Source organism: Fringilla coelebs, assembly GCF_963513975.1.
Source record: "Fringilla coelebs genome assembly, chromosome: 6".
Lineage (NCBI taxonomy): Eukaryota > Metazoa > Chordata > Aves > Passeriformes > Fringillidae > Fringilla > Fringilla coelebs.
This window is the reverse complement of record NC_140034.1, coordinates 6718327-6742186: the sequence shown is the minus strand read 5'-3', so window position 1 is coordinate 6742186 and position 23860 is coordinate 6718327. Positions and strand designations below refer to the sequence as shown.

The window sequence follows — 23860 nt, the reverse complement described above, 5'->3', positions numbered from 1 at the left end:
TTGCAGAGCTTTAAAGTTCTTTCTTCAGTGGAATTTCTGGTGCAATCTGGGAGGGTGATGCAGATTGTTCAGGTGTGCCAGGATGAAGTGTCTGTGCAGAAAAATTTAGTCTTACATCATGATTTTGCAACACCAGGTCTCTTATTTATCATCTGCTGTGAAATTCAGTTTACCACCCCAAATACAACTACTTTAAGCAGCAAAAATCTTGATTTCTTTGATTCTTGTGCTTCAGTATGCCACACTCTTTAATATGTTAACTTCTTATACACTAATACCCTAACTTCCTAATCCCAATTCCCAAATGTTAAAAGTGAGCTTTTCTATTCTAAACTCCTGTAAATGCATTCAGTCCTATTGTATAAACTTCCAACTACATGAAAATTCAACTGCCGTTTGCATTTGTCTCCTTGCTATTAAGCCAGAGTCCTGTGTTACTCCACTACAGTTTCATTAGATTTTAATGATGCTTTGCAGTTAATTAGGAGAACCTATGCTTTAATTACTGAAATTTCCTACCATAGTTTCCGCATGTCCAGTTTTATAGAAGATAAAAACACAGTTAGAGCCCTAATCTCTGACTCATGTCAAGCATTGTTCTCTGGTCTATAAGATGGAGTGGCTGCTTAGCTAGATAATTAATTTACCTGTAAAATCTGTGACTTAGGTTTTTAACAATTTTTCCTTGGTGAAGACTTGCCTAAACCTAGGCCTGGATGCAAACCCAATTTAAAAGAGTGGAAGGATTTCAGGAACCTCTGCATCTGGACATCAGTAGTTGCAGCTAATGGAGCTTCCCAGAAAAGCCCATGGTACAGAAGAACAGAGACAAGAGAAATGTAAGAACTTGAGAACCGGGTTGGATATTTTGGGGTTGTGTGTCCCTTACAGCCTGCAAGTCTCCAAAAGCAGCAGCTCCAGGGGCCTGTAGTGCCTGCACAGAGCATCCCAGGGGCTGGACAAGGGCAAGGACAAGGCAGTTTGCTTTCTGCTGCAAAAACCTTGCCTTTAGCAAAAGCTTGGGAAGCTGTGTTACAGCCAGTCTTCCATTTATCTCCACTCAGGAAGGTGTTGTGATGTACATCACCCAAACAAATGAGAAAGTGTTATAAATTCCAGCTGAAAAATCATAGAAACAGTGGTACAGTCCTAGAGATTGGTCATCTAAGGTGGGTGGTTTCTCTTGCCACCCTTTCACTAACCTTTAAGCCTTGCTGTATGACCCTCTGCACTTAAATTGCATCCATCTGCACCAAACCTAAAGCAGCCAGAGGAAGGGAGCAGAGGGACCCTGAGGTACCCAGTGTCACATCAGATTTATTTTTGTGGCTACAGAGGGGCTAGTGGGATGCACTGCACCTGCAGCTGAGCTGCTGAGTCCAGACAGTGCTCCAGCTTGGAAGAGGGGATTCTTCTTCCAGGTCTTGGATTGCTTCTCTGCACTGCTTCTTCTGACAGCCTGGACCTGACCTTAGAGGTTTCTGCCAGTTTCATTTTCAAAGCTCCAGCAATGACATTCTGAGCAGTCTGTTGTGAGGATATATTTGCATCACCTGATTTCCTATTTTCCTTAAATTTTATGAACTTTTCATTAAGCTTCTTATTATCCTGCAAAACACACATGTGCTTATGACAAAGGATAATTACTGAGGAATTTCAGCTTTTCATTTTCCATCAGACAGATCAGACAATTTCTATCATCCAAGGATGTTTTTCGACTTAATATACTCTATTACATCCTAAGTTGTTCCAAATATATCTTCATGGTCACACTGGAGTGTGTTTTGGGACATCATTTGCCCCACATTTGTAATACATTTCATTCAGTCCCTGAGCACGTTGAAATGGCTGTGTTTTCAACCCCAAATTTAAAGAAGAAAGAATGAGTTTTTTTATGAGTAATACAATAGGTTTCTGTGGTGTTGAACAATCCCAGTATTGATGAAGCAAGAGTTAATGTGTTAAGAGTTAATGTTTCTATGATAATTAAAGACTTGAAATCAAAATAAGAGTTTAAAACTTGATTGAAATTACTACCCCTTCACATCTGTTGATTTGTTGCCTCAAATATTTATCCCTGAATAATGCATTCATTGTGTAGTCCCAAAGAAGATTTTGGCCAAAAGTGATGAGTCCTTGCATGAGAACTGAAGGCAGAGTGGAAGTTAGAGTGGAGGAGTGAAGATCTAGTCCTTGCTGCCTGTGTAGCAGGATGTCCTGAAAAGAATTTAAAAGCTCCGTGTGTTTTCCTTGTATGTGGAAGAGGATTTGGTCTCCCACACTGAAGTGGAGGTGCTTTAAGCTCAGAATTTTGGCTTCCATGATCTCCTTGGGAATAACTCATCTTTAAATCCTGCCTTCAGACCACATTGCTTCATCCTGTCTCTGAGTGCTCGCAAACAAGGAATTAACAATGACACTAAAAGCATTAGCATATTTATTATTATTACCTAAGGGGAAGCAAGTGGCCTCTGATCCATAATCTTAAATCACTTAAACATGAGAGCCCTCCTCTGACAGCTGGGATGAGATGTGTAATACATGGACACTTCTCTCCTGGTGTAACTGTGTAACTGTGGCTCAAACATGATGGGATTTTTTATTTTTAATTTTTTTTTATGTTTAGTGATGCAGATTTTGGGGTTACTCATCTAAGAACAAGCAGGGTTAAAAACATGACAAAACTGAAAAGCTTTTACATATTAAGCAGTATCTCTCATCCATCAGAACCTGGGGTTATTTTGTGAGAGGTAAAAGAGGTAGTGCTTTCTGTGAATCTGACCATTTTAAAGTAGATTAAAAAAAATCTTTGCAGAAATAATTTGGTATATAAAACACACTGAATTCAAATATCTTCGTTTTTATTAAAATATCCAGGCAGCAAATGCAAAATTTATAGATACTAGCTCTTCTCTAAGAAATAGGTCATTATCCAGGAAAGCAGAACAACCATTAACTAGCATGCAGATGTCTCAAGGTCTTATCTAATGATAACACTCTGAAATGTCTGTAAAACCCAAAGATTTTCTCATCTTGACCTTTGTGCTGTTGTATGGCTTACAATTTGCTCAGAAAGCAATTAAATAAATGTCTGTCATGTTTTAACAGTAGTTTCCTTCAGAAAAGCCATAGGTTGAATGAGAAAAAATTAATCTTATTTAGTTTCAACCTGAACATCAATGGCAATTGGGATAATGAAAGCCAATTCCACATTGCACTGACTGAAATGGAAATCACAGGAACATAACACAGTACTAGAATTATTCACTGTTAAGCTTTCATAAAGGAGATGGGTTTATGTTAAATAGACACAGGTTGTAACTTCATTAGACATGAATCTACATGAGGACAGTGCAGCTTATTCATGTTTGCTGTTAATAAGAGCTTCAAGAGCTGTAGAAATAATTAGTGATACCCTGAGAGAAATAGAGGAACCAGGCTGCCAGTCCTGCCATGTCCCATCCCACTGAGGTGTCCATAAGTGCTGGCTGGATTTCCTTGTGGATGACCAGGAGTAGAAGCCTGCCAAGCTTTGTGGCCAAAGAGAACCTCCACAACATTAGCTGTGACAGCTGCACACAGTTCCCTGCTGGGAAGGGCAGGTAAAAATCATTTGGAGGAGCATTTTTGTTTTGTTGTAGAGGCTGCAGAGGCTGTTGGTCATTCCTTGCAGATCAGGATGAACAAGGAGTTGTGCCTCATCTCCTAGAGCTGAGCTAGGAACAGGTACAGTTGAAATCCACAGATCTCTGGAGAGTGGGAGGCAGGAGAGATGTTCAAGGTCTCACTGTCCTTCCCATGGGTCTGTGAGCAGGGCCTGTGCACTGGTGGGGCTTTCTGTTTCCCCTTTATGGATTGTTTGCCTCCTGGATGCACTCTGCAGGACCAGGAAAGGGTATTCACAATTATCTCTGCCTCTTGGATGTAATATCTTGGGATTAATACAGAATAAATGGTGAATTTGTCATGCTTGAGGAGATGCCAGGGCTATGGAGCTGCTCATGACCTTAATTCCCTGGGGAGTAAGTCCCTGAGTAGATGGGCCAGGCAATTTCCTGGACACTGCCACCTAAGGGATGGAGCAGACAAAGGAGCTCTCAGTTCCAGACCACATCTCAGGGAAGGTCTGTCCACATCTGTTCATCCTTCATTTCTTTAAGTGTCTTTACTTAATGCTGCATGTGAGAAGATGAAGCCGCCTCCAGAAAAAGCACAAAATGAAACAGTGCACTGAACAATTCCATTCTTCCAAGGGTGACCTTAAGTTCCAGAAACTGTTGTGACTTGAGAAATTCTCTGATGTGCAACACATTCTTTCTGATGTTTCTTTTTCTTGTTTTATCTAAAAAGCTGGTTTTTAAGGATAGATTTCCCAGTAATGTGCTATCCCTTGACCCATTAGAAGGCTGTGCAATAATTTTGCTTGCTGTAGTTATGACAACAAAACTGAAAACTATAAAACCTTTAAATATTCACCCTTTAGGGATGTACTACTTGGGGTCATCTGTGGATAGTGTGCCCCTTTTCAGTGCATTAGACAGACCAGTAGCCCCTGTGCTGGTGAACCACTTGATTCCTTAAAAGACATTTTGTTGCCTTTCATCTTGCCCTGGTTTTCAAAACCTTAGCCAGATTCTATCTGTGTTGACAAAACTGAATCTAATGGACTCTACAGCCAATTTCCAGGGATTTTTAAAATGTCTCTAACCAGTTACTTGGTTAAAAAAACTAGTTAATTTTGTTATGATACCACTAAATCTGTCCATTTGAATCACTATTATTATTAATAAGAAAACAAGCCAAACTCAACTTAGATGTGATTTTCAAATCTCAATTTCAGAGCATTTAAATCCAAGTGACCTTGGATCTTAGTGCAATTAAAACAGAGCACAGCATTGCTGCTGACATTCAGTTCTTAGGGCCAAGATACTCAGTGATGTGCTAAAGACTACTCTAATGTGTGCAGGGTTAATCACTGCTCAGCTCCATACATCATCTTTGAGATCCTTACAAAATTACCTGATTATTACAGAAAAATGCTGGGATTTGCCAATCAGCCGTTTTCTTACCTTTGTCTCTTTGGCCTCCATCCAGTGATGAATGTTTTGGCCAGGCCTGAAATAGAATTCCATACTCATATGAGCCAAATCTTTCTAAAAAATCTGAGTAGCTTGGTCAGCTGCCTAGTGAGTATTGTGGGTTTTTTATAAAGAGCTGACCTTGATTCTGACTGCTGAATATGTCTGAAAACCCAGAGTGGCCTTTCTCCACAAAATAAAAAGACCTCTCTGTGGCCTCAAATGGGTTTGAGGTTGGAGGAGTTTATTTTCTTTATTTTCAAAGCTGGCATTTTTAGTATCTCTGATATTTGTTACAGTTATTCATTCAGGAAACAGTCCTAGTTATTGCACCATAGAATGTCAAAGCTCTTGGCTTGGTTATCAGTCAGGATATTCCCAACCTACAACCCCCAAAATGTGGGAATCCTGTGTGCTGAAAGAGGATTGATAGCTAATGTTCATTATTCATTGGCCATTTTTGTTGACAAGTCTTAACAGATTCTGTAACACCTGCTAAGTCATCCTGTAGTGTTTTCCAGCTGGGGAAGATTTTTAAACAAATACTAAAACCTGTAAACCCATGCTAAAAGTTATTGTTTGGACACTCTCTTAATCTGTGCAGTTTTTTGTTTTGATTCATTTGCTTTTGTTTGAATATTTTATAATCTCTGCTCCCTGTAGAGCTCTTTGAGCTGTTCAGGAAGCTTATCTTGAACTGTCTGCACATGATGAGGAAATGGATGAGAGAGTTAAAAAATCAGATGAAACCTTCTGGGGGGTTTAATTCCCCACCCCTACAGATCTTGAGCTGAAGACTGTGAGACCTTTTGTACTAATTCCCTGAGTCTTCCAGAGCTGGTTCCTGCCTTTCCCAGTCTCTAGCAGCAACCAGAAGCCATTCTCTCACTGTCAGCATTTTCCATATGAGATGATCTAGAGATGATGGTGCAGTTGAGTCTTTGCTCTGGGAGTCATCGTGCTGGGGTCTGTATCAGCTGGGTGCCAGGTGGGGATGGCAGAGCTCAGCAATTGTCTTACACTGGCTTGGAGGAGATTCAGTTTCCTGTGCAAAGAGGGAAAGTGATAACTATTATTCTGTGTATTTAAATATTATTCTGTTTATTTATTTTGCTTTCCTCTCTCCTCCCTCAGCTTTGGAGGGCTTCAGATCTTTGTGGATACCTGTGTGCTTTTCAGGGAGCCTTGCTTCTTTCCTGGTGAAATCAGAGTTGGTACAGCCACAAAAGATACTCCTCTGGGTAGAATTCAGCTTCCTCCTCTGATTTTGCACTGATATGTAGCAGGTTCTGTTTTTCATGCTGCCTGGACATGTAGGGGAGAGCTGGCTGCAGAGTCTGTGGCTGCAGATTTATTCCAGAGCAAAATCTGTAGCAGCACAACACCTGTCCCCTCCAAGTGCTCTAAACCCCTCAGTTAGCAAAACATTGCCATCAGCCACCTGAATACCCTGCCTGCCTTAAAAACTGAATGTTTCACTGCAAAGGCCACAGAATCCCAAAGGAAATTTCCTCTTAAGAAATTTGTCCTGGTAGTTCTTGCTGTGCTGCCTAAAGAACACACAGGGCAGGACCAATGGCCCAGCTGAGCTTTGGTTCTGTTGCCAGGATGTGTTGGAGATATTTCCCTGACAGTGAAAAGATTGACTGAGCATTGCAGGATGTCCCCTCCCTTTACCTAATTTTTTAATTTACACCCACATGAGTGCATTTGTAAACAATGTGGACTCAGGGACAGCCGTGGTGCTACTAGTTTGTATTTCTTTGGCTGCGTGCTGTCTTAAAAATGCTGAGATCTCAGTGAGAGCAATTCACTGTAAGAATGTCCAAAGTCTTGTATTGTCAGTAAGGGGTCATTTTCATGAATATTCATCCGAATTTGAAGTGCTCATTTGAAGAGCATGCAGCTGAATGTTGTAATTGTCTCTCTTTGCTTCTTCCCCTACATGTATCTACATTTATCTGTAGCAGTCAACAATGCCTTGCCAAATCTTCTACTGTTAAATATTTGTTTTACTTGTCATCTGTTTCATTCTCTGTTCTCTATGCCTATGTAGCAGGCAAGAAAAATCAAATTAAGCATATTTGTTCCTAACTCTTAGATCATTACTCATTCACTGCTGATGTTGATAACTGATATCTCCATATATCTCTGTACAGTGATTTGTCATTAGGAGAATCACTTTATCATGACAATTCCTGAATTATGCTTTCTAAGACTGGCTTTTCTCTGTGCAATGAATTTTTTTTTTGTGTCTCTTCATATTAGAGTGTGTAATGATAGATATGCTGCTTGTGCCTATAAAAAGAATAATTCTTTGACTGTTCACTTTCAATACTCTAAGTCTATATTTGTGAGGAAATGGTATGTTGCTTTGCATCCAAGTGCAAAGCAACATTATTCTTGAGGGACACAATTATTTTGTGTCCAAACAAGCAAAAGGTCTTGGAATATCTCAGAATCTTACAGGAACAACCTCTGCATCAGTTTAACCAATTTTTTCTGCAGTTTGGAAGCTCAAAAGCTAAAGTTTGGTAATCAGTCATGTATGAACACAGACATTTTTCTTAAGACCAACGCTTGAGAATTCCTAGCTCGTGGCCTTGTTAAGTCAAAGGCACTTAAATTTCTGAAAGTATTAAAGGGACATAAAAAACTTATAACCATGATTCAGGCCCAAGAGTAGATAAAAATGTTCAAAATCATCAATCATGGTAGAAAAGAAAGCAGAATTTTTCATTAAGTTACTATTGAGATGAAGAAAGATGGCATGTTTCTGTTTTATTGTAATAAAGACAAACTTTCTGTTTGATCCACAAGTAAGGCTGAGGTGAAACAATCACTCTCAAAAGTAATCTTTTTTTTTTTTTTTTACTGAGAAACTAAGTCGTGCCCATATTTCTACTGGTAAATGGAATGACTCAGGTAAATAGACTTTTGTAAAATTGACATTTGCCCCTGCTAAATTATGGAAATGTGATACAGAACATGGTCTACAGTGACTCAGACAAGATACTATTACTAATGCAAATGATGGCTTATAGAGAATATGCCTTGTCAAATGTGTTTATTACTATTTTTTAGGATAAAACATACTTATGCAGGGGATTTTCATGTGTTCTGTATAGCATTTTGCTACAGAAAAATACCATTAACTCAAATTGACTTACTCGGTGTTAACTAAAATAAAAGCTAATGATCTGGTAGCTCTGGGAAGTTGGTTGTAAGTGAGAAAACCTCATGCAGGGGGCAGTTTCCAAAGAGAGCCTGTGCCTCATAGTGTTAGGCAGAAAAAGCATCTTCTATCTCTCTTGTTTTTTCAAAATTGAGAGGTGACCTGCTCATATTCTATGAACACCTGCATGTGGAAGAGATTTATGAGTATTGCAGGTCTTTTATCTCAACAAGATCAGAGATTCTCTGGCTGTTGGCTGAAAATTAAAAAAGAAGAAAAGAGAAACAACATATGTTTTGAAAGAGAGAGTAGCTGTCCATCGGAACAAATACCCTGTAGCATTTGCAAACTTCCAGGCTATAATTTTACCAGGTATTCTCGGATTGATGAGAATATTTGGAGTGGAAGAGGTTAGTGCAGATGGGTACAGTAGCCCCTGCTCACCACACACTGTCATAGACAGAGAATGGGAGAATAACTTCTGTTTCACCTTTCTGCATTCATTATGTCTTTGATCCCAAAGGCACTTTGATCTATCTGAATAAGGAAAGGACTAATTATTATTATTAAAATAGAAGTTATTTATTCTTTTCACATCCTGTGCTTTAAGAGCTTTAGTAATGCTTTGCAGTAATTTGTTTTATACCTCTCCTGCATTAAACAGAAATTAAAATCGTGGCTTGAGTTTATTAACATGACCATTTACCTCAAAGCTTCATCAGGGTTACCAAAGTCTCCCTCTGCTATTATTCCATGATAGTCAACTCATTAACCCAGTGTCCCTGTCTCCTGCACTGTCTGCAGAGCAAGCTGCCAGATTAATTCCATATGATGGGAAATTAATCAGTACTATTGATCTGCAGTCTTCTTGATATGAGACTTCCAGGGTGCTCTTAGTCTCATGCTTTTTTCTATCATTTAAACTCGAAAAACATTAAGAGGCTTTATATGTTTCTTAGTGCAATTAGCTACTGTGCAATTTGGGGCTAGGAGAATGTTAGTGTGTTTAGGAGGGCGTGCAGATATTAAACACAGTTTACAAACCCAACAAAACCCACAGGTTTTCACTTTCTTCAGGTGTATTTGTGTTACTGTTTCAATAGGGAAAGCTATTTAAGGTAAGAAACTAGTTGGAGGTCTATTTGATTGATCTACAGTGAAGATGTGTTCGTAGTGGACAGTTCTTTACTCACCTTTACTTTACATTTCATGAGGTTTCAATATACTTCCTTTTTCCTCCAATCTCTTTGGATTTTCTGGTCTAGTAGGCCCTCCTGAGCAGGTAATTCCTTGTATATCTCACTGAGCTGAGCCCTGGGTGTGTTTGGACATGGGTTGGTAAGTGGTCACTACATCAAGACTTCTGAAAGTTGGGTTTTCTGAGTGTGAACAAAATGTGGTGGTTTTCTATTGTGCATGGTCTGTCTTTGCATGTCCTTGAGCTCCTTCAGCTCTGTGAGTCTGTTCTGTGCTCCTGCAGGGATTGAGCATAGCAGCAGGCAGATAGTCTGGGACCAAGTCTGGAGGGACACCCACAGAATGGACAGAGCATTTCCCCCTCTGGAAATGAGTGTGAGATTCTGGAAATGAGTGTGAGAGCTGTGAGGAGTGAGCAGAGTGTAACAGAACAGTCCTGTCTTCCACATCACCCTTTCAGACAAAGTGAAAGCAGTAGATGGGTGGGAAAAGACTCCCCCAAATCAGGATAAAACTCCCACCACAAGCTGTATGAAATGATTGGATGGATGGATGGATGGATGGATGGATGGATGGATGGATGGATGGATGGATGGATACATGGATGGATGGATGCATGGATGGATGCATGGATGGATACATGGATGGATGGATGGATGGATGGATGGATGGATGGATGGATGGATGGATGGATGGATGGATGGATACATGGATGGATGGATGGATGCATGGATGCATGGATGCATGGATGGATGCATGGATGAATACATGGATGGATGGATGGATGTATTTCAAGATTCCCCCAGGCACATCTTCAGACCCGCTCATCCAGTTTATTTGAAACATAATGATTATTTTTCCATCTTTTCTTTCACCCAGGTCCTGTCGATCTGCCCCAAGGACATGAGAGCAGACATCTGCGTGCACCTGAACAGGAAGGTTTTCAACGAGCACCCTGCCTTCCGGCTGGCCAGCGACGGCTGCCTGCGAGCCCTGGCCGTGGAGTTCCAGACCATCCATTGTGCCCCGGGGGACCTCATCTACCACGCTGGGGAAAGTGTTGATGCTCTCTGCTTTGTGGTCTCAGGATCCTTGGAAGTCATCCAGGACGACGAGGTGGTGGCTATTTTAGGTACTGTCATCTCTGCTGGAATGCTTGTGGTCTGTGTGTGTTTTCCTCTTGCTGAGGTCTGAATGTTAACGAGTTTTGCCTAACATCAGCTGGGACTGTCGGAAGGTAGCAGTTGTCATAAAATGGAGATGCTGTGCCTCCAGAGATCCTTCTCTAGAAGCAAATCCTTCATGTTTTGTGCCATTGGGAGTGCTCTTTCTGCCCAGTATGGCTCAGTGGTCACAGCTACAGCGTCTCTGAGCAGAAGAGAGCAGCATCTGTGTGCTTGACATGTTTTAAATGGAGGAAATGCACATTGTTTTATCTTAATCCCTCAGGAGGACTTCCACATTAACCTTCACACTTTCATTTTTCTGTGTTCTAGCCCAGAGTAACACCTGCAAACAGTCTCTGCAAAGTGGCACAATTTTTCCTTGTAGTGAGCTGGCTTTACAGAAAATAGAGTCTGATCTGACTTTGCAAGGGAATGGGGTTACACCATGTATCAAACCACAGTCATGAGAATTCTGAGTAATGGGGGAATTCAGGTAAATCACCCTGACACTGCACTGTGCTGTCTGGTTTTGGGAAAGAGCCCAGTGCAGACCCTTGTTAGATTGTATGGGACTGGGAAAGGTGCACCACGTGGTGGGACTGAGTGGTCAGCACCAGTGTGGAGGCAGGAATCCTCCTCAGAGGCACAACTATGTGGAGGAAAAACTGGTGGCTCTGCAGAAAAACTACCCAGAGCCTGTCTTGTCTGTTTCAAATAGGCCCATTTATTGTAGAGCTCATATCCTCTTGAATATTTGCCTTCTCTTTAGGTGGAGCTGTCAGTCCCTGAGGGCAAATCCAGTGGGTTCCTGATCCTAGGGCAGCTGTCAGACCCCACTGAGGCTCTGTGCTGCTTCTTCCCTCTAAGGGTGGGTCCAGAGGGCTCCGGAATTTCTCTAAAAATGTGTGTGTGCCTGGGACTGGTGTGGGATTGGGCAGAGTGTGGATGGGGCTGCATGGGAACAGCTCCCCCAGAGCATCACTTGGATTTTCCCAGTTGGATTAGGAGCTCGGACAACTCACATCCATGCTCTTTGGAAATACCTGCTGCACCTTTCTGTATTCTAGTGTACCCTGAGTTTTTAAAAAAGAGAGATTTAGTGTAAGAATGAGTCTGTTTCCATATTCAGACGTGAAGTCATTATGATAAAAGCTCCTAAATCAGCAATTTCCATAGGAAATTATTCCTTGTGTTCCAGTTCACTGGACCATTTCATTTTTATAATTAATCTCAGTGATGATATCTTATATTTGCTTATAGTTATTTAAAAAACAAAAGGCTTAAGAGGAAGTAGCAATATTTAAACAAATAAATGTTTTTTTACAATGAAAACAATAAGTATGTAATTTACTGAACTAAGAGCTATCACTCTTGGATTACATGCAAAACTTGATTGCAGTTATTAATGAATACTGTGTGTTTGGAATGACAAGACAGCAAGAACTTTTTGTTTCTAGCTTTTAGATGTATTAAATCTAGTATCTATGTTAATCCCCATATGACCAGAGAGAATTTTAACCATATGTGGTTAAATGAATTAACTTTAATTACCAAAAGTGCCTTCAATTCTTCCATGACTCAGAGCTGTGTTCATCATGTACTACAGGGATTGGCAGAACGTGTAAATGTAACTTAAAGCAAGATAAACTGCTTCCTCTAGTCCTAAAACACACTGAAGAGTTTTTTCATGCTCTGACAGATTATTTAGCAGAATAGTGAACTGAGTAATCATGGGATATTTTGTCCTAAAAATTCACTTGTGAAAGAAAATCTCCCCCAGATGTAGTTACAAAGGCCTTTCTAGTGGCAGCTGTGGCACCTGAAACAGCAACTGCAGATCAGACAGTGAAAAACATAATTTTTATTGATCTTTTCTGCCTTGAGAAGTTCAAGCACAAGGAACATGAATCTGCCTAAGGGGGAGACCAGGTTTAAAAAAAATTACTAATGGGAAAACCTCAGTACCTGCTTTGAATGCTCCAAGCATCTGCTGCCACACTGGTTTTCCCAGGGAAAGTCAACTTGCAGGATTGTGCTGCCAGTCTGTCCATCTTCTGCACCTCCCAGCAGTGACCTAGAGTAGAGGAAATGCAATTAGTATCCTTTGGAAACTTGTCCTCATTAATTTCCTCTATGAGAGCAGGAATGAACAGGACATTCTGTCTGCAGCCTCTGCTCCTTGCAGAGGAAATAATAGTGCAATGTGGTTTAATACAGTAGTGTGTGATTTGCCTTACTTAAGGAAGAGAGAGGGAGAAGGGGTGTTTTGTTGTTTTTCAACCATGCTCACCCACAGATGGGTGATCTGATGTATTTTTAAATGTGGAATATCCAAGAGAAGTGAGTCAGGTAGGGACATTAAAACAGGTTAAGAACCATCATGTCCCATCTCTGACATTCGTGCTTCCGTTCGAAGTGCAGGGCTTCATCCTCCCTCAGGTCCTGCCATGAATCACTCCATGGATTTTGCTGCTTTTTCCCTTTGTCCATCTTCCCTTATCGTGTTCCCTTGCCTTCAGCCAGGGTGAGTTGGCACATCCAGCCTCCCTGCCTGCAGAAACGGTGTCCTCAGGAGACTTGGCATCCTGTCCAGGTGCTTTTCTTTTTTTCCACCTTCATGGAACAGCCATCCTTTCTTTCAGCAGCTTTCTTCCTGCCTCAACAGTGCCAGCTTTGGTGTTCCCTGTGCTTGAAATCAGGTGGAGCCTGGTGATTGACAGGGCAACTTGCAGCACTGTAACATTTGGTTCCCCACAGTTTGATTTTGTTCTCATTTGTGGATAATTAAACGCCCAGCCACTGCAGTAATCAGCATTACAGAAACACTAACAGTAAGAGAATGACTCCAGTGGTAGACCTGCAGTTTTTAGGACTCATTAAAGGAGCTATCCAGGTGCCCCATTATGTTCCCCTCATTAGTTACCTCCCCTTCTCAGGGCAGTGTCCCACCTTTTGCAGGTCCTGGCTGTAGCAGGGAGCACTCCCATGTGCAGGGCTGGGGTGCTGCTACACTGGGGAGAAGGAGACACGGACATTTTAACATAACTCATCTGCAGCTGCCAGGAGAATGGAGAAGGGCAAACAGTCTTGTCTCTAATTATCCAAACTTTCCCAGCAAGCGAGGTGACCCTGAGAAGGCACGTCAGTAATTTTCCACCGTCTCAAGCAGGAGTAAACAATTTAACAGCCACTGCTCTGCACAAGGAGGTGTTACCAGCAAAGGATCTCAGGGAGGACCAGGGGTTTGGAGTCCCCAGGCTAATGAAAAGAGGCATCAGCTACCAGAGGGCACCTCATAATTCACCCTGCTGCAATTAACCTGAATTTCCTTCTCATGAGGAGTTACACATCGGTGGCAGTGCCAGCCGAGTGGCTCTGAAAGTTGCCTTCCAGCTCCTGCTATTTGCACAGCTGGCTGTTTAAGTTGTGCAGTAACTTAAACTGGGCATATTGATTAACAAGGTTTAAAGAAGTTGTTTTTTCAGCAGAAAAATAATGGTCTACTGCGTTCAGATGTTGATTGTAGGAATTGATCAAAAATATTGCTCAAGCTGCATAGCGATAAAAATATATTGAGCAGTGAAATCCTGGTGGGGGTTGCTGCTGAGTGAACTCAGTATGATAGTCAAATCAAAATGGATATAAATGTAATAGTTCATGTTTCAGCCACACTTAGGGTCCTGATCCCATAGTATTCAGTTATTTGCCTTTATGTATTACATGTTAATTCGCAGCATGTTCTGCATATAATTCCAGAGTAACCCATTGTTGATTGTTATTAGACAAACCAGACCTTATTAAAGGTCTGCTTCATTAATTATTTCCAAATTTTTTATCTGGGAAGGGGATATGATGCAGTATCAGAGGAGCAAAACAAGTTTCTTGAGTTTGGTATGGTGGGTGAAAATAGGGATGAGTCTTTTTCTGCTCTTAATACTACTTGTGTTTGGAGGTCAAAAGACTGATAAAAGATCTCCCACCAAATCACACAGAGAAAAGTTCTTTAGAGGAAGAGCAAGTAGCAGGTCTCATTTGGGTGAGAGGGAATCCCAGGAGCTCCATAGCTCTCATACATGGGCATAACGAGATGGTATTTGGTATCCACGCAGCAGCACTTTGAATTTCCATGCCTGAGCAGCCAGGCATGTGCTTTGTGCAGGACAAGACTGACTGTGCATGTGGTGCACTTCGTGACAGGAAAACCTGCTAGTCCAGTTCCATCTCACACTATTAGTGGCTAATTGCCTGATTTTAATTTGTTTAGTTGCAGCTTGGGTTTCTTCTCAAGTGAAATGAGAGTGGCAGAATTGACTCCTGTGTCAAATCAGCTCTTGTTAATTTACACTGAACTTTTGTGTTGTTTTCCATGTGAAGTCGACCAAGGCAGACTAATTGTGAACATTTCCCCAGGTTAGTAGCATGCACCTGGTAGCAATTTATGGAACAGGCTGTGTCCTATTTCATCTATAGGAAAAGTCCCCAATGAGTTAAAGCTCTAAATTAACTAAGAGGAAAATGATTCATAGAGGAAAGGGCTCGGGTTTTTTTTCAGCTAGCAGAACTGAAATAATTAATGTGATTTAGGCTGGATTTTAAGTGCTAAATCTGAAAGTATTTTGCAAAATACTTGAAGGGTTACTGGTCTGAAACTAGTGTGATTTGCTGGTCTGCACTATGCAGTTCTCCTTAAGTGCCTTGGAATCAGTCAGGTCTTGCAGCTTTGGGTTGACATCTGCACTACCATTGTGTGATTTAGTCCTACTGATGCTTGTTCAAAAGTCATTCGCTCTTGCTGACAAACCTGAATTTTTCATATTGTTTTGTAAATTTAATTTATTTTTGTGTCTCTGCATGATGGTTAATTATGATAAGAAACATCAGTCTTAATTTAGTGCCAGCTAGTGTTTTACAGATTTGATCCACAGCCTCCAGAGTCAGAAGGATTCCTTTCTCTGAACTGATATGTTTTTGAATTAGACCTACATGCTTCACTGCCAAAACTCAAAAGTATTGCCAGCACAAGAATAGGAAAATTATTTAAAAATCGTGTGGTATAGTTCTTTTAAATCAGACTAACAGTTTTAGGCAATCTGATTTGCCCTATGAGTTTTCAAGGTGGTAGGAATGGTCATGCTTTCAGGTTTATTTCTCAGTCAGGAAAGATAGAAACCTATTTCTACATGAAATCAAAATGGAAATAACCTGTCTCTAAGAGCTGGGGCTTCTAGAAGGATGTGAGGCAGTGATGATACTTGCACAAAATCTTTCTGGACTTTGGGCCCTGCTTGCAGCAGTCCTGAATGCTGGAAGAAAGGTAATTCCTTTGTTTCCAGGTACAGATGGGGAAGATTGCACTGTGTTAAATAATGCAAAGTACCTTTGCCAGCGTGGACCAGGGTTTTGGCACAGTCTGTTGTCATTGCTGCTTTACTGACTGTTTGACAATGCATCAGAGGCTGGAAATGCTGTTTTCTCCTGTCATTCTGCCCTTTCACATGCAGTCCCATAGAGTTGGTTTATGTGCAGCTCAGTGATCATCTCTGGTCTGATTTTCAAGGAAGTTCTGGCCTTTCTGGATGTCCCAGAAGTAGTTGAGGCTAGAACATTCACAGGAGCAAGAAGACCTTTCTCACAGTTTAGAATCATCTCAGCACATCTTGGGCTGTGATATCCCAGATGGGAAGTGCACCTGATGGATTTGCACCACTGCATCACCTTCTCCAGACACCCTCTTTTGGCAGAAACCACCATTTCAGCTAAGCCAAATTTCTTGGGGTGACTTTGTGGTCTGGTATCCTCTATTTTTTCCCAAATTTCTTTCCTCCCAAATTTGTCACCAACCAGGACACCCAGAAATCTGGCCAGCCCAGCAGCCTGTCTCCAAAAGTGGTCAATAGCAGAAGTGCAGGAGAAAGTAGGAAGGTGAAGTGAGGAAACTATGATGTTTTCCCAGGATGTTTCCACCCTTCACTGGACTGTATTTCATCCAGAGTGAAATCTTTTGTGTTTAGTAGCCACAGATGGATTTTATTCCATGAATATATTGCATCATTTTGTAAACCTGTGCTACCAGTCCCAGTGTGCCTTGGTGAGGAGATGGAGAAATGCTCACTGACCCATCTCAGAGCTGCTCTGGGTGACAGGAGCTGATTCACTCCCTGCTCATTGGGTTTCTACATCAGTTTGGGACATGTCTGTCCTGCAGCAGGAGGTTTCACTGCAGATACACAGAAATATGAATTTGTATGAGTATAGACTCCAATATAGGTAATTATGACCTCCACTTGTGTGCATGCTGCCATCACTTCGTGGTATTTGGCACTTGAGCTGATTGGATGAACATTTTCTCTCTGTGCTACAGTTTTACTGATGTTCAAACAACATCAGCCTTTGCTTTTCATGAGCAGTGTAAGATTTGAGTGCATCCTGATGGAAAGCCAACATCATTCATCACGTCTGGCTCGTGATAGCGTGACTGATGAGGCTTTGGAGATATTTTCAAATAGTTAAAGGGTAGCTGGTTTATTACCTAAGACTGCACAAAAAAACACTCCTTAAGAAGAATTGGTCCCCTTTATGTGTTTTTACCCAGTGCTATTTCCCACAAAGAATTTATTCTTGAACTGCCTGGCTAAACTTTCTTCCAAAGGATTCATCAAGCTCTTATTTCTGCTAGGATATTTATTAGCTCAGTTTCTGTCCCCATCTGAAGGACGATAAATTTTGTCTCTGCATAAATACACATGTGAATTCTGAGATTTTGTTTAAACAGAGTGTTTCTGAGTGTTTCATTCCATGTGCAAGCTTCTAGGAGGTTCCATAAAGCCCTTAAGAATTTTTTTTCCTGGAAGGTCCAGGCATGAACTCCTGTCTGGCAAATTGGCAGGTCAGTCCATGGTGTAAGGATGCAGAGAACACCTGTCCCCCCAGATCTGTTTGGCAAGGTCATCAGAATATAGAGGATAAAGCAGTGCATAGAAATATCCTGACCTGTTATAAAGCTGCATACCATATGATTGCCCCTAAATATATTTATGTGAATATGCATGAATATATATGTATATTTTATGTAGAGGCACACATACACAGTATTTAGAATGATAGCAGTGTAGCTATTTCAGGAAAAATTATGCCTGCCACCAACACCCTTCACATGTCCTCTTGTGGCAAAAATCTGAATTTTTATGATCTTAGTGGTCTTTTCCAATCCAATGATTCCATAATTGTGTAGATGTGGCATTTAGGGGCATGTTTTAGTGTGGGTTTGGCATTGTTGGGTTAAGGGTTGGACTTGATGATCTTAGAGGTCTTTGCCAACCCAAAGGATTTTATGATTCTGTGATGTGTAAAATGTATGCAAGTATTTCCCTTGCACTCTAATTTACAGCATTCCTTCTTCCAGCCATGCTTGGGGCACTGGGGGCAGGGGCAGGCGGGTTTCCCAGAGCTTTCCCTCCGTTCAGGAGGTGCTCAGGACTCAGGACAGGGCAGATTTGGGAGGGAATGTACTAAGGCCTCAATAAATCTCCAGAGAATCTTTGGATATTTTGCAAGCTGCATCAGCACCTCTGCATTCCCAGCTCAGCCCCTGCAGCACTTCCCCTGGAGCTCTGAACATCCCCTGCAAGTGAAAAATTCTTGTCTGTGTCTCTGGGTAGCTGTGTCAGACCTAGCCAGTTAAATTTGCTGTTTTGCAACCGTGGAAATTTTGTTTTTATTTAGTTGCAACATGTAAAATTACCCTTGGAATCATGGAATGGGTTGAGACACCTTGCACTAGACCAAGTTGCTCAAAGCCCCATCCAGCCTGGCCCTGAGCATTTCAGGGATGGGGCAGCCACAGCTTCTCTGAACACCCTGTTCAATGCCTCACCACCCACTGAGTAAAGAATCCTTTCCTAACTTCTGATCTTGTCCTGAGTGAGAAATTACCTCTCTGCACAGTGAACTCCAGTTAATAGGGATAAAGTACAGTACATTAATCTCTGTATTTATGAAAAAAGAGGCGTTGTTTTGGAGAATCTGGTAGGCTTTGTTTTCATTCTGTACATTCCTTAGCACATTTATAACCAGCAGACAAGCTCAGAAGTATGTGTGGGAAATGTCAAATTCAAGATCCCTTAAAGGCTTCCAAGATTTTGTACTTTCTGAAGAGTGTAAACCATAATGTAAGAGGAGTTTAGAGTTTCACCCTTCAAATCCAGTGAGTGATGGCTCATGGAAGAGTGAATAAATTCAATTCATTGTGTCCCAACCCTTAAGTCCCAACCAGTGTAGTCCTACATTCCTGCCACACTGAAGGACACCAAGATCTTCTCAAACATATAGATATTATTTCATTTATCCATGGTCTATATACAGATTATGTAACACACTGTTATCCTGAGTTTTGGGGTGAGCATCCACTGCTTTCAACCTCTTGGTTAAATTAACTACATATTAGCCTAAATTTGAAAAGAGAACAAGTGGTTTGCTCACATTTCAGTGGTAAAACCACTGTCTTTTAACTGCATTCTGCACTGAAAGTAGGACTCAGCTCTGTCCTATGTCCACCTCAGAGAGCAAATCCATTAAGCAATTTTCTGCATTTCAGAGATGGACTGTTTTCTATAAATTATGTAACTCTGTTGAGCATGCCTCTAAACTGGGTTTTGAACTCTAAGTAGAGACAAGGACAATTAACTGCAAAAGGTAATTTCAAAACAGTACATTGTATAAATTATAATGTTGCTAGAAAATGCTCTGTATTAAGGAAAACATTTTAAAGCACCTTGTTTTATAAATTATAACAGCTGTGTTATGTATTGTAGTTAAATTTAATTACATAAAAATATGTAGAATCAAAAGCAGCTCAATGAGATGCAGTTATAACCTTTCTAAGGGATGATTCTGTTAGAGAGACATTTTTTGGAAAATAAAAAACAGAGAAGGGAAGATAAAGACTTGCACATTTTATTTCACTCTGCCTGAGAAATGTTAGATATGTTTTACTGGATACAATACAAAAAGCAGAAATGGAAATAGAGAAATAGAGCCTCTGACCCCTAAAAGTAATAAGGTTGGATAGATTACCCCTCTGGTCTGTGTTTCGACAACAGAGTGGAGCAAAATGTTAAAAGTTCTTACAAGAGGAAATACTAAAATCCATTACCTTTTTTGTGCCAAAACTGAAACATCCCCAACCTTCACCAAGGGGCTGCTCGAGATGCCTGAAATCAATAGCCACTGGCTGACTGATCTGAGTTCCCTTTTAATAACTGCTGAAATACAGAGTTGGGATCTCTCTGGGGGTCTGAAACAAAAAATGCCCCTTGTACCATGGTTTCTGCTTCAGGATTTGAGATGTCAGCCAGAAACCACACACTAAGGTCCTGGCCAAACCCAGGTAGCAAGAGGCAGCTTTGGAATGTTTCACTGTGTTCTCTGTTGCCTCTTCTCAGAGCAACCAGGAGGTCCAAACCTGAAAGCATATCTCCAACCTGCACCCATGCTGGGCTTCTGGTTGGGTCAGAAGTGGGATTTTGAATCTGGTGTCCTCATCCTCTTCTCCTGCTTGGCTGTCTAGCACAGGTGTGGGTGGGGTGTGGATTCCTTGCAGAGGAAAGAAAACTGGGTTAAGTCAGAGAACTCCCAGTCCCTGGAGCTCTTCTGTCCATGGCACTGGACTGCAGCTAGTCCCAAATCCTCAATCAGCTGTTCTGCAGAAGTAGCCTTAGGTGTAATTTTCTCCTGTGGTTGAGGGTACTTATACATGTGGGTGTCTCAGGTGTCAAACCCTCCCTTACTCAACAAACACTGAAATACAGAATTAAGTTTAAGTCTCTACTTATACGGATGAATTTGGGTTTAGAACTATACTTTTGGATGTATTTAAGATTTAGAGGTGGTTATTTAAAAGTTAAAAGTCTAGAGAGGCTTTTGGTGGGTTTTCCAGAAGGAGTATTACCACTGACGCTGAATTAAAACTGTTAAAATGTCTTTTAAAACGTGGTCCTTGGGCCCTGAAAGCTGGCTCCTGCCCCTCACTGTAGAGCCATGAGGATGAAAGAACCTAGATGTCAGAAGGTTTTTGTAAGACCAGGACTCCTTAATCACTTGGGAACAGACACCTGAAATATTCAATCACCTGAACATTAGTTAAGTGGTCATTATATTTGGTAGCCTTTGAAAAATCCATTACTTGAATCCTCAGCTACAAGGAGACCTTTACAATCTGGCTCTTATGCTTTGTGACACTTCACAGAGCAATCTATAAATACCTTAAATCCTGGGGCTACTGCTAAGGATGCTCAAGTACCTCAGCTAATTTCAAAACTTTTACCCTTCTTAGTTTTCGTGGTTGGGAGCTTGCATTGGGATAATTGGGAGCATAAGACAGGTTGTGAAAAAATCATCTGTGTGCTGAGAAACTCTGCCTAAGCATTACCTTTTAACAAATCTGCCCTGCTGTTTTTCAGGTAAAGGTGATGTGTTTGGTGATATCTTCTGGAAGGAAACCAGCCTGGCCCATGCCTGTGCCAACGTTCGGGCTCTGACCTACTGCGATTTGCATATAATTAAGCGAGAAGCCTTGCTGAAAGTGCTGGACTTTTACACTGCTTTTGCCAACTCCTTCTCGAGGAACCTCACGCTCACCTGCAATCTGAGAAAGAGGGTAAGCTCCTTATTTTCCCCTTCCTCTCACCAGGTGCTTGCAGTGTTTAACAACCCCCCATTTCCTCCTGATGTTTTCAGGTCATCGCAGATTGAGTGGCCTTTCGATAAATGCTCTTGTCACTGTTGGTAATGATGGCTCAATAAAAGTAACCTGTAGATTTTCAGCTCTGGAGAGCAGTCCTAGCAGGATGACATATGGATTGCATTTCTTTTCCTTTTCTTCATAGTTCATGGTTTTCATTTTGTTGGTTTTTTTCCACCCCGTCGCATAAATGTATAAAGTTATATTTTATAGAATCCAGATTCTGGATTTCTCAAAGTTGAAGTCTCTGAGATACAGTTCAGAGGAAAATCTGATAGATCTCCATGTTATAGACCAACTAAGAGAAATTCGTTGATGTTAAATAAATAAAATACACTCATCAAAGGTACTGTATTAATACCTGCTTCTTACAGTTGCATAGTCTAGAATTTTAATATGGCAAAGTTAATAAAGCTGGGTAGTGATTTTACATTCACAGCTCACTTCTTAAACCCTCCTGCTCATTTTATAATCAATCAGCAATGCTCACTATCCATTAGTCCTTTCAAAGAACACTCCATCTGAAAATTAATTAGCTATAAAGACGTATCTTGAAAACAGGCTAAGGGATCCTTTAATTCACATTGCGGCTGCAAAATTTCATCTTTATGATTTTTTTTTTACGATTGATGAGGGTTATATAAATTTCATTTGCATAGAGCAATCTCATAACAATGATTTATAGATTGCTGAGCATTAGCTGTGATCCTCTAGCTGCTGAAACACGTTTTTGTGCAGCTGTACCTTGGGCATCTCACCTGATAATGTACCAAGGCTACCTCAGTATTTCACAAGAGCGTTTCAGCCTCTGTAGTAAGAGGACTTCAACACAACTACAATTTTACTTTATTAAGTCTAGTTTCTCTCCAGCCACTGGAGCTACTTTCAGAGGAGGTTTCAATTTCTGTGCATCACTTGTGCTCATCAATACCCCAAGTGTGTCACAAAATACCCATGGCAAGAAGCAGATGCAATAGGATTACAGTGCCCCTCTGTCTGTGCTGGAGCCTGAAAGAGCTGAGTTATAATCAGGTTTGGTTCCAGCTTGTCAGCTTACCTCTGACTCGAGGTTGTTAGCTCCACTTCAGACCTGAAGGAGGGCTTTGGGGCTTGGAAGCTGGTTCATGATTTCTAGCTTATCACTTCTCTGTTGATAAGAAGTGCTCCAAGCCTTGACTTCAGCATTCCCCCTCTTGCCATCTCACCAGCTACAGCCCTGCAATGACAACTCTGCTCAGGCATTGCTGATGGTGATTTCATGGGACAAGATAATGCCACATATATTGTACCAAAATGTATTCTTTCCTTCTTAAAACTGTGAACCTGTCACTCTTGCTGGCTTCCTGAGAAAAACATGGACATGTCTATTCCTGACAGGGCAGTGTGCTGGAGTTCAGCTCTGCAGTCCAGGGATGCATATGGGGAGGAGCCTCCTGGCTGAGTTGTCACAGAATTTCTTCTAATTTTCTCTCTTTCTTCTCAGAATTTCTTCCTCATTTTTTTAAGGAAAATTGGTTTCCCTGCAGGGCCCTGGCATGGGGAATCACCCAGGTGGAAAAACTCATGGAACTCAAGTTGCCAGTAGAGATATCTGCTGTTTAGCTCAGGGTCAGGTACATGGATTTTGACTTGGGGACAGTGATTCCCAGTAAGGAACAGCATTCCTAAAGAAACGTTGGATTTTACAGAAGGAAAGGAAATGCTGTTTGGGGGAATGTGTGGGCAGTATGTGAGAGTGGATGAAGAGTCAAAGAAGGGTTGTATCAATGTGGAGCATGGAGAGTAGAATTCATTTCATTAAAAACTGGGTGATGTTGTCCAGGGTAGTCACCAATCACCTCCATAGTCCATGAAGGGGGAACCAGTTTGGGTTCCCAGTGTGGGATGGGAAAACTATTCCCTTTTGATTTCACAGAGTCCATGATCACTAACTTTTAAGTACCTCACGTCCGTCAGCTGAACTCCTCCCCTCTCCTGCAGTTCCAGTCAGTAACTGTTTGGGAAGCAGCCTGGAATTGCAGTCAGATGCGCTGAGCCAGAGCCTGCTTTGCAGAAATTCTGTGTTTTGTTCCTGGGCACAAAATAGATCATGCTACATTCAACACCAGGGACACAATCCAAGTCCTGTTACATAAAGATATTCAGGGGATTGTTTCAAACCTCCTATCTGCTGGAAGAATACGTGATTCCCTGCTGGGAATCACAGAGGCATTTGGCTGTTAGTTCACCCCTGAGGAAAATCGTTGCCATCCAGGACAGTTCCATCAGGTGAACAGAAAGCAATTGTTCAGGCACTGAGGCTGGGCTGGCAGCTGCACTGAGCTGCAGCAGCTTGTGCTGGAGTCATGTAGCCTAAATGGAAAGAAAATCATTGTCTCGTTTAATTGATTTCTATAGAAATATATACTTAGCACTTTTTCTACATAGTCATCACTCATAAGGTTTGACATTTAATTATAACTTAAATAAACTCCTTGGGGGTTTGTGCCTGAGAAAATGGCTGTTC

The 23860-nt window shown here is 41.3% G+C and overlaps 1 protein-coding gene across 1 annotated transcript in view; it reads left to right on the top strand.

Moving 5' to 3' along the window:
• Positions 1-23860, top strand: part of KCNH5 (potassium voltage-gated channel subfamily H member 5) — a gene marked incomplete at its 3' end in the record, with an annotated part of 150036 nt that overhangs the window by 101074 nt on the left and 25102 nt on the right. The window contains exons 9-10 of the mRNA XM_084207176.1: positions 10330-10582; positions 21074-21270. Coding sequence (XP_084063302.1) covers positions 10330-10582; positions 21074-21270 — 450 coding nt within the window. The remainder of the gene's footprint in view (positions 1-10329; positions 10583-21073; positions 21271-23860) is intronic.